The sequence below is a fragment of the Pyxicephalus adspersus genome, chromosome 3 (assembly GCF_032062135.1).
Source record: "Pyxicephalus adspersus chromosome 3, UCB_Pads_2.0, whole genome shotgun sequence".
NCBI lineage: Eukaryota > Metazoa > Chordata > Amphibia > Anura > Pyxicephalidae > Pyxicephalus > Pyxicephalus adspersus.
This window is the reverse complement of record NC_092860.1, coordinates 123,755,116-123,767,489: the sequence shown is the minus strand read 5'-3', so window position 1 is coordinate 123,767,489 and position 12,374 is coordinate 123,755,116. Positions and strand designations below refer to the sequence as shown.

At 37.0% G+C, this 12,374-nt stretch overlaps 1 protein-coding gene across 1 annotated transcript; it reads right to left on the bottom strand.

The window, feature by feature from the left end:
- Positions 1-412: 412 nt before the first annotated feature.
- SGCB (sarcoglycan beta) lies at positions 413-12,149 on the bottom strand. The gene is made up of 6 exons (XM_072406246.1): positions 12,121-12,149; positions 8,271-8,477; positions 6,667-6,852; positions 5,384-5,575; positions 4,527-4,658; positions 413-3,338 (listed from the first exon to the last, which is right to left on the bottom strand). Exons 1-6 carry the CDS (start codon positions 12,136-12,138, stop codon positions 3,138-3,140), a joined length of 936 nt encoding a protein of 311 aa, XP_072262347.1. The 5' UTR covers positions 12,139-12,149; the 3' UTR covers positions 413-3,137.
- Positions 12,150-12,374: the final 225 nt, after the last annotated feature.

Below are 12,374 nucleotides of genomic sequence, written 5' to 3'. Positions count from 1 at the left end.
GTTGAACATTGTCCATGAGATGTGGCCTGTTTGTTGTTCTTTGTATTCTCCCTTTAGCAGGACTGAGGCTATGTACACACGTGCAATAATTGTCTTGAAAGGATTTTTCAAATTTTTTTCCAACGACAAACGACTGCACGATGCATGAACGAGTGTGGTACATACAGAATCGTTCTGCTCTATGGAGAGGGGAGAACGATGGAGTTCCATTTTGTTCGTTTTGATCGTGGATCTGCCAGGCCAGTCTTTCGCACGATAGATGACGTGCACTGCACACACGCAAGATTCTCGTCCGATATAAGCCCTGAGCTGATTATCAGATAAGATATCAGGCATTGCACGTGTGTAGGTAGAATATTTCTTCTTTTATAAACAGATAACTAAAAACATGAATAAATATCATACAGAGACACTAGGTTAACACTTCCGTTTTATTTGTTCACCCATTTATAATAATAGAAAAATGAAAACATCTGACATATGCAGATATACATATTTTAGTAATTGCAGAACAAACATTTGTAACTATTATTGAATTTGACAGGTCTTATATAAAAATATACAAATCCGTTTAGTATGGATGCACCCAACAATAAACATAGTTATAGCCAGGGTTGTTTATAGCCAATGTTCTCATTGTGGGAGATGTTTGTGGGATGTGCGTTACATTATTGAATTAAGTTTTCTTTATGAACGAGGACTCTGAGCTACACTGTTCAGGGTATATATATTAGCTATGTGAAATGGAAGAACTAAATTACAATATTGCAAAAGCTGCCATTCAGCTTAGGCAAAATGCATTACCTTTGCAGCATCAGACTTTTGTTTTACTTCAAATCCCCGAGTTTAAATATGTTAACAGAAAACAATATTTTTCATCCAGGTAAATATTATGTGTGTGTGTTTGTGTATTAAATAATTTACAAATAACAAAGGAATCCCAGAGCTCATATATATATAGAGAGAGAGAGCTTGGCAAAAGTACTTACGTGTATTACATGCGTGCCTCCTCTCGCTGTAACCATACATGGTTCACTAAAGGAATCTACCAAGTAAATTTGTTTTCAAAGGCAGTGCTCAAGTCTTAACCAGAGAATGTCTGTACACCTGATCTGTGTAATGTCTGCACTGTATAATGTCATGTATAATGTTTGTATGACAGATTTCATTGTGAAAATGTTCTTGTTCTGGGATTAGAATCCCATCTGTTAATACCACACATAATCCATAAAACCTATTAAATCATATATGTGTTGTTTACATATAACCAGACAGAAACACAGATCCCTATTTGTTATAGACGTTATTGTAACAACATGGCAGATCCACATAATATCAATGTTAGTGTCATTTGTATTGGTGTATTGTGTAAGACACACTTTGCTTCAGTATTTGTAATTATTGTATGGTTATTTGCACTGTGCTACCTGTAAACATACATAATAATTATGCAACATGGTTAGTGACAAAAGGTGTGCAGTCTTTTTACTGGCATCGTTCTTTTATTGTATGTAGACAGCACAGTCTCTGAACAGCCCTGACTAAATATAAAAGAGCAGATTAATGTACTGGTCAGGCCCAATTTACTAGATTTGTCATGTTTTACCCTTTACAAATATAGAACATGTTACTACACAACTTTAGGTTTTGGTAGTTTAAATATGGAGCTCCTTATGTCATGCATTAGCTAAAAGTCTGCAATGACTCTCCTCCTTCTTGCCAGGCTGTGCCTATGTACATTGCACATGGTGGAGAACACACGGTATACAGAGAGGTAAAGGCAAGAACTGCCAAACCTTCCACCTGAAGAAATAGGTATTTATATTATTATTTAGTATCTGCCCCAAGATTGGCCAGATTTGATTTGCAACCTACACCCTAGAATTGTAAATTAATGACCAGGTCTACACAATTCATTTGAAGAACCTATTGAATTATCCAATCTAAAACTAAACTAAAAAAGGAGCTTTGCCTGGATTTCCACTTTAAGTTAACAGAACCAATAAAACTAAACTACTAGGTAAAAGGTCTAATCTGTATCTCATTAGTGGCAATTATGGTTCTGCTACAGACATGTAACACTGCGAACTAGTATTGTGAATAAAAAGTGTAAATGCTTACCACTGTAAACAGATGCACTGTAAATGTAAAAAGTCCTGCCTGTTAAGGAGTATAGAAGTATGACCTGTTAGCGCAGGCCTTGCTTGTAAATGGGTGTGTTTGTCTTCTTAGTCAACAATCATCCAAGGGTGCTGACGTTGTACCTGTGATATGACTTTCTACCAAGCATGTATTATTTTCTTATCACTCGTACAATTATCCTTACAGCTGATAGGGCTCGGTAAAGCTACGTACACACTTGCAATAATTATCATTAGAAAACAAACGACTAACGACAGATCAACGATTATTTTGAATGATCGTATTGTGCACAATTCTGTACATGCTGTAATGATAGGATAGTTCAAATATAATCCACCAATAGTGTACACATGAGATACAATCATTTGAAAGATTCAGGAAGTGACAAGGAGAAAGTGTACTGCAGACCCATCCATGATCACTGAACAACCGTACACACAATAGATTGTGAACAATCATCGCCCAATCAGATCTGCCAGGACAATCGTTTCCAGTGACAATCCTCGTTCATAAGGACATCAAACACTTTTTTTGTTAACGATTATGAGACGAACGGTCGTTTCCAACCATAATTATTGTACGTGTGTACGAAGCTTAACAGTTACGGAGCAAGAAGCAGCAAAGACATACGAGGGCCTCTTTAATGGGCCCTGAAAGATTTCAGGTAAATGCAGCTAGCATTAAATCAGTGTTTCTGACGTAATTTAAATTCAGTGATAGGTGAACTTGACCTTGAATTAAGTTGGTTTTGTATTTTCCTAGACACGTATAAAAAAGGGAAGCAGTTTTAGCCCTATTATATCTTCAGCATGTGTCAGGTGCATGTACTGTATGTGTTTGATGCACAAACAGTCATGTACATGTCAGTTTTTTTAAATAAATAGTTAATACTGCCAAACGTTTTTGTAAAGCATTATCACAAAAAGTTCACACATTTAAACAAACATAAATAAGGATAAAGATAAAACACGAGGAAATGGCTGGATATGTGCTGATTAATAAACTGAGCCACAAGGGTTAACAGAAGTTAAGCATCCCATATTGCGGCTGTCCACTAGTACCCGAAATAAAGTCCCATCTGCACACATGCACAGCTTGTAACGTTCAGTCCCGTCATCATACATCAGCTCTCCGGTAGCTGTCGGCAATCGGGAAGGAGTGACCATCACACTGCCATTCAGAACAATGCTGTTCTCCTATGGAAGGAAATTTAAATTAGGTAAGATACCTTAGAGGGGTTTTGTACATCCAACATATAAGCCAAGAGCAATATTTTTTTATCAGGTATTTGTAGCTACTCGGAGATCACACAGGCATCAATTTATTTATTTGATTTTCATTGTCTGACAGCACTACACTGAAATCAGCCTGATGCACTATGCTAACCATTATCTGTTATCTTCATCAGTCTACAATCATTTACAGTATTCTACAGGATATTTCCTAATGCACAGCAGTTCGCTTGTCTACAATATCATGTGGTAATAAAATAATAACCTGAATATTGACTACATTGACTACAAAAAGACAAGTAATAGGAAATGTATACTAAAGTCATTCAAGTATAAACCATTTTTTGGTTTTGGATGAAATTGGGAAAAAATCAGAACTTCTGTCTAGAATTTACGTCTCTATGTTGTTATTTCTCTTACTTTCAGATCCACTGACAATGGTTTTTACCTGTCAGAAAGCAGGAAAAAAATTTATATTAGGAACATAGAATACAAATCTGTCACTGGTTTTAGCCTTTCCCTATTCTACCAAAGAAAACATTTTTTATTTCTATCTGTTTTGCTATTGCAGAGATCCTCTCTATTCCTGTTTGGTTAAACCATTATCAATGGGACAGGAAGTAAGGAGAAAACTTTCTAATGGAGCCCCCACATACAAGTAAGAACCCAACGAGGGTTCTAATTCTTCCCCAATCATTCCAAAACCTAAAGAACAAAATTTTGGCTGGACATAAATATTATTATAATAATAAAGTCATGAAGTACCACACAATGTGGATACAAAAAGCTTGTGTTTGTTTTTTACTGAACTTTGTAGCTTCTCGAAAAAAATACTCCTTCTATCCTTTGATAGACAATGGATGATCTGCATTTTCCTAAATACTGTCATGGTTGCTATGAGTATATTCTAAAGGTGTTTGGAAAATACAATGAAAGTGTTCTTAAAAATATTTTAGCTAACAAATTTGAGTTTGACAATGCTTTTTGCATTCTTAACCTGAATGCCCATTCCTTGTTACCATAATACATAAAATTGTTTTTGTTTATTTGAATTTTTTTAGTTCCATAATGTAGAAAACAAATAAAATATAAGATAAAAAATATTTATAAGATATACCAAACGAAGGCAAAATAGAATAAATCAACACTCACTGCTTTTAGCACAATATTTCCACCTGTGCGAAAATCTATAGTCTTTCCCATGATGAAAACTCCTTCATTCCCTCGCACAGTAATACGTCCATCAACATTGATTTTAAGGTCACTGCTTGCACTGCTGGTGATCTAAAATAAAAAGAAGGTGCCAAAATTAGTCCGCAACAAGCTTGCCAATATTCTTACATATGCCTCTGTGGTTTAGCTCAGTGATTGCCAACCTTTTCAGACCGGAGGACCACTAAAATTACTGGTTCTGAACCGCACATGCACGGGGAGCAGGGTGTCACTGAAAGAGGAAGAAACTTCCCCCATAGTGATGTCATGATGCCTGTGCCTCGGTATGGGGGACATGGTCTGCGTTCTGACGGACCACCAGTTAGTGACCGCTGGTTTAGCTAATATTCATCAAAAGAGTACTTTATAGCAGAGCCACCAACCCCATGCTGCAGCACTAGTTAAACCTCTAGCACCAACAAATCAACAGCGAATCTAGGGATTAAACTGCTTGCTGTTTATTGATGCTTGCATTAGAAAATTTGTAGAAGCTATGTCAATGCATGTCAACACAAATAATAACGTGTGTTAACATGCAACACAAATTGCACTGCATTAAAAACTCTTAGTAACGTGTGCTGACAAACATTTAATTGCATTTTATTGTAAGTTGCATTTATAAAATGCAACTGGAAAAAAAGGGGTTCCTATTGGTTACACTATGCCAGCTGCTGCTGACAAAATGCTTGTCTCTGTGATTGTTTTATCCTCTTTGCATTAGGCATCATGCAGGCATATGTAAATCTACATATTGAGGAAAGTACCTGGTTAACCTATTAACAAAAAACAAGTTTTACCCTTTCTGTAGATGCTTTCTGAACATTTAAGGTCTTCACTCCTTTTGGTAAATGAAATTCGTGTTTCTCATAATCTGTGCTGAACAAAGTGTTCTGGGTTCTTGGGTCCACAAATTCCATGCCTAAGTCGCTGGTAATGGAGGTCTTGTTTTTTCCCACACTAAGCTTGGTTGAACCTTGTTGAAGAATCACCTGCACTCGGAAAATTGACAATTACAAATGTGCATTGAATTTCTACATTGCTTTATTGGAGTTAAAAAAATTATTGAGGGAACCACGCTTAAAACCTGCGAAAAGAAAAATTATAGACATATAGATTATATACAGTCAAAACACATTTCATGGACACTTGCTTTTGTATGTAAGTGGGTGCATCTCAACAATATGTTGGCTGACAAAAAGACAGCAAACAATACAAAAAGATAGCAACAAAACAAGAAGATTTTACATTTTTCCTCCTCTGCAAACAACAACCCTAAGAAGTGTTATACTTAAGTCAGACTCCACTACTCTACTACATGTTCAACTTTTTCTGTCCTGCTTTAAAACTAACAAAAATATTCAGCTACTGAAGATAGGATACCCTGTTCCCCCGAAAATAAGCTACAATATTAATAAATACATATACAAGAAGTGCTCATTTAAGGAAAGAGCTATTGCTAGACATGAGAAATTTGGACCAATGGTTCTAAAGGAAATGGAGAATGAAGATGGATTTCAGGGTTTGGAGAGTTATGATGATGATGATGATGATGTTTCAGAATGCGATGACATGACTGTATTTAAATAAATGTTGTTTTTTGTTCAAGAATAAATGTCAATTGTTGTTCATGAAAAAATAAGACATCCCCTGAAAATAAGCCCCGGTCCATTTTTTGGAGCAAAAATGTGGAAAACAACACCGTCTTATTTTCGGGGGAAAAGGGTAGCTCGACAGAGAATTTTTGTGACTGTTTTAGATGTATACAAGTTTAAGTTAAACTGGAGTTTAGCAGATGTCCCATCTTCCACTACAAGGAAATATTTTATTTTCAAATTAAAATATTCTTAATAAATGTGACCTTTTTATCTAAATTCACAATTCACATTTATAACTGATGGCAAGATTAGCAAATCACACCACTAGAGTTACAAAAAGTATTTTTTCGACTGTAAATTAAAACGACCAAATTGATTGATGCAAGAAAATTTAAAGAGGAATTTTATATAGAATTACTAAACAAAGGTGATTTTTTTAATAATATATGTGTACATCAGACAACGGCAGTTTCCCTTTAACTTACAGGCTGGTTGTTGCCAGTGATCACAAGATCCTCGTTACGCCGTCCTCCCACAGTACTCTTGTATAACGGATGTATGATGCCCATGTCAGATATTTGTTTAAACCGGAGCAAACCGTTGTCATGAAACTCCATGCTTTCACAGCCATTTGGACCAATACGAATTACAATCCATATGACCAATGTAATCTAGGCAAATAAAAGAACTGGCTTATTGTATGCATTAAACAAATTAGTAATTTCTCTTACATACTACTTCATTATGAACTGTTTTATGTTTTTTAGGATATAGAAAGATTATGTAATGTAAATTAAACAATATTTTGCCATTAAAATGTTTAAATTGAGGACAGAATTATTGGAGTTTGATTGCTGATTCTGGTTTTAATACGTATTATACTATACCTAATGTACAAATGATCACTGGAGAAGAAAGAGCTGAATGAATAAACTTTAGGATTTTCAGTAGAAAGATAACATACATTTCTATTTTACATTGAAGGTTATGAAGAACACTCTAGGATCACTGACAGGAGTGTGCACTTACTGTTGCTGTCTTTATGTTTCTTTTAAGAAACAAAGCCAAAACATGTAGTAAAGGTCTTCCGCGGTTTTCATAATAGCCTTGTACAAACAAGTAAACCATACAACAATAAGACCCTCATGTCAATATCTCTTACTTACCAAGGTGTTATATAAATTGCACTTTATTTTACTGTCAGTAGGCTGTCAGTAGGCGCACACAGTATAGCGTACCCTCCATGAAGTACTGAACCCTGGAAACTGGCCACTAATAATGATCCATTGTCAGAAACACCAGGAATAATTTTTTACATTGTAGTTTTTATTGAGGTTTATTATGTGAAAAAGTACTAAGATACAAAGATAATATAATAAAGATTCATCATGTAAGCTCTTCGGGGCAGGGTCCTCTCCCCCTCCTGTGTCACTGTTAGTATCTGTCTGTCATTTGCAACCCCTATTTAATGTACAGCACTGCGTAATATGTTGGCGCTATATAAATACTGTTAATAATATTAATAATAATAATAATTATATTGTCACACAAGATATACAGTATCAACACACCAGTATTTTTAATAAGCAGCATCAGCTTTGTATTTAATGTACAAATGAGTATGGCTACCAAACAATGCTAAGCACAGTGGGTCAATTTAAGATTTGTTTTACCTTGTAGTGGAATAAACCCATTGGATTTTTTTCGTACTATGGTTATGCTTTAATTCATAGCACACTAGCAGCAGGCATTTTGCTTTCCTTTCGTCCCCTTGGCATGTTGACTATTTGTACCAGGACAGATTTAGAAAGTTTAGTGTCTTGATGGTGGGAACAGAAATGCCATACGCTGTGAATTTTGTGTACTGTAAAAATGCAATCACATAAACTATTGATATTTTTGATAGATATTAATGTAAATATCAGTTGGTAAATCTATCTTGCTATTGGTAATATATAATATATATTATATATAATATATATATTGGCCGCACCTGCAGCCTACAATATGAAAGTGTACATATATGGCTGCATGGAACGGTATATTCACCACACAGTACATCACAAATCTTCTGAGTTATTTTACTTACAATAAGGTTGATCACAGCCAAGATAAACAAGAGGACAATCACACAGATGGCTAAGTTGCCCTTCCTGCCCCTTAGGCCAGTTTTATGGAGTCGATCCTCATCGATGGGAACATATCCTGCTTTGAAGTTACTGTTGTGCTCTTTATTCACATTTCTACGCTCCACTGCCTTCTCTCTCATTGACTTCTTGACTGGTCCATTTGAGCTCTGGAAAAAGAACAAGAATTTTTTAGATGCTTGCCAATTAAATTCTTATTTATTGCTAAAGAAAGAATAAATCTGTCCAGCATAATAATAATGGCCAGATTGCATGTCTATCTATATCTCTGTGTCTTTGAGCACCTGCCATACATGTCCTAGGTAAGGGGAATTGTATCAATCACTGAGTAAATTTTTCAGCACATGGGAATCTGTGGATGATTTTGTACCTGTTCCCATTATAAGAGGGAACCCAATTATTATGCTGTGCACGCCTGGAATTTTGTGCTGCACAAATCAAAAAGGAACACAGGGGTAAAGATGGGCAGACAGTAATGGCACAAAGACTGACAATACCCTTTCACTTCACTGCAAACACTGACATATCTTACAACAGCATAATGTGATCCTAGATACTTAAATTGAACACTTTAAAGCTGACCCAAACTCAACATTTTCACTTTACATAAAAGGTTAATCAATCCTTATATGTTAAGGGAAAATGTTATTCATTTATTTTTTAGGTGCAACTGCCTTTTTGTATGATTTGCCTGGGCGATCAAGACTGAATGGGAGCGCTGAGCCTCCAGGGATACCTACCTCACGCACCCTGGGAGGCTCTGGGTGCTCCTTCTGCGCATGCCCTAATCTCGGACATAAGCAGAAGGGGCAATGGGGGACTATTTTTCTAGCAAGGGAAAGAGATGCCCATCTCACGCATATGCAGTGAGATCGGCTGTTTTTTCCCCCTTTACAGAAGGCTCTGTCACCTGATCTCACACCTGCGCAGTGGGAGACTGGGTGATGGGCCAAGAAGACCGAGAAAGAAGGACGTGAAGAATGAAGATAGGGACGCCTGGCACTTTCTTAGCGCGGGGACAAAGAGGAAATCCAGGGTGACATAGGACCAGATCGCAGGAAGGACCAGCACCATCGAGAGATTAAACATTTTAATAAATCCAATAAAATATATAAAGGAAAACATTTATAAGGATGACATGGTTTTTATAGTCATACATGATTATAAAGGATATTTTATAAAGTGATCTCCTTACCCAATGCTAATAATCTTTCAAGAACCCAAAATAAAGTATAATAAAAAATATACCTTTATGGAAAATAGAGAGAGCAACATACTTAACTGCCGCTAAGAAAATCCTGCTCCATGTTCCCTTCTGGGTGATGCACGGAACAGTACTTTCTCCAGCAAAGGTAAGTGTTTTACCCCGTCTATTACTCTTTATTTCTCTATTATTACAATACTGTAACCTGTGCTGTGATAAATAAGTGAGCGGTCACTGCGGACCTCGGGCTGCACAGTTGTCTGCTGATACAATTGTTTCCATATATTTTGATCTTCACATTACTTACCTGATTGTATCCATTTTATAGTTAGTGATTTAGGCTGGGTACACATGTGTACAATAATTGTCGTTAGAAAGGATCTTTCACGATCCTTTCCGACAACAAAGACTGCATTATACATGAACAAGCTCTGTACATACACCACAGTTCTGCTCTATGAAGAGGGGAGAACGACGGAGCAGCACCCCGCTATGCTCTCTCCCCTTCACTTTCATTACGATTTGTGGATCTGTGCTGTAGGGAGCACTGTACACACAACAGATTCTCGTCTGATATCAGCCCTGAGGCGAGTGTACGTAGCCTTAAGATGGTAGAGCCCCTTGTAATCAACATAACATCCATGCATTTCATGAAGTATTCACCAGAGGAAGCCCATTTATTTCCCTCACCACAGGTTTGTTTACAAAGACAGTTGTCAGATGCATTCCGCTGTAATGCCAGGTAATCATTTTCTATCTGTAGTTAGTTAGATACTCTAAAATTAAATTTAGCATTTATGGAAGGGATGATAAATGGAAGAATATGAATACATCAGGATTGTATGAATATATTATCTGATTTTTTTAAACATTACCAAAAATTTTAAAAGATTCACCCCCAAGTCACTCAAATATTTTTTTCAGTGGGGATCCCTAATCAATTTGTAAATTAAATGAAATTGTGTGATGTACAGGATAAAATAGATGTTGTAAATCCTTTGTGTCATTAGAGGAAAATGGGAGCCTGTGAACATTTCATTTACATGTGTAATGCAGACATGCAGAATGAGTTGATGAATGACTTACCACGGTGTATTTTGGAAAAAATGATTTATGTGTGTGCTGTACAAACTGTAAATGTCAGCATAACATAAAATGATCTGAAAGTGGAAGTTACAAAGTGAAGCAGGCCCTATTCTTATGCATGTTAACAGCTGAAATATGTTTATTTAGAGGCCTCATAAGTGACTCAGTACACAAACATGCAAACATTGGGGCTCACTACTCCTCTGGGGTGAAAATTGGCCCTTGAGGGTACAGAGTGTTTGGTGACATTTAAAGAGTAACTGTACCAATGGTAGGCTTTGCATTTGAACAGGAGCATGGCTAGTACACTATTATTTTGTATTTATATAGTGCAATAATTTCCGGTAATGTTCACAGTACAATACAAACAACAGTGTGAACCAGAAATATATACAAAATACATCCAAAAGAAAATATGAACAGTGCAAATAAAAAAAAAATATAATGTAGAATATTATCACTTCCAGCTATGATTTGATAGAAGTGTAGCAAAGAGAAAAGGGAGCCACAAGGTAAGGTGAGCAAAATCTATTGGAGCACTGTGACAGATACAACATGATATATGTGTTTTGAGGGCAAGCTTGAGAATTTCTGAACTTGGCAGAGGTGATGTTAGACCACAGGGGAGGATGTTGTAGTACTCATGGCAGGATATGATGAACGCATGTATCAGCATTTTATTATCCTCATTTACACGAGATTTTAAGAGGTAATGAGCTGGAGGTAGTTTATTAACTGTTATAAACTGGCTAAACATAAGAGTGTCTGCTGGAGTTATCCATGTTTCAGCAAACCCTGAGAAAGTGAATGTGTTAGAAATGACCATGTGATAATTATGGGCTAGTCGTAGTCTCAGAATGTATTTGATATAGAGGGAGGAGACAAGGAAGTTGGTATAGAGGTAGGGGTATAGTTTTAAGGTTATTTGAGTAATTTGGTAGCCAGGTGGTTCAGACCTGCCTCGGTATATTAATCCAATGGACTTCCAACCACTTGGTCAATCACACAGCATCTGACAGGGGGCAGCAGTGAGCAATACTGAACTGGTCAGTGCTGCCCCAATTCATTTTGTATGGGGCAGCTGCTATAGATTCACCACCACCAGGGGGCGGTAGCTGCACCACATAAACATTCCTATGTAGGTAACAGATAAACAATCTTCTGTCCATCTCTGGTCCATGACATTTATTAGATACAATGTGATGAAAATAACATGACACTTGTAGACAGACATGACACGCTGAATGAGGGTGACACCATGCAGCACAAGAAGAGCTATGAGGGACATGCAATATAGCAATGCAATGGCTCCATACTGTTAGTAATGACACATAGCACAAGTTAGTAGTGTGTAACGTATAGTATTATTTCCCCAGAGCTTTGCCCTGATTGCATGCTATAACAACCCCCATTTTACTACTCCTAAACACCCCACTTCTTCCCTCCCTCAGGCCTGTAATCCCGGGAGAGTCACACCGGCATGCAGGCAGCACAGAACCGACCTGCTCGGCCGCCGCCATCTTCCCTCCGCCCAGACTGACAGAAGAAACACTGAGGCGGTACAGTGCTCGGAGCGTACCATTTACACATCAGCGGGGGGCGCCCACATCCATATCACACAATTATCTGAGCTAAACCAAAACATAGCAGATGAGTTCATCACTGTTGAAGACAAATACATAGTGTATGTGGATGCGGATTTAAAAGCTATGTAGACTGTGAACAAAAAAGTAGAAATATGTAAAATGAATACAGA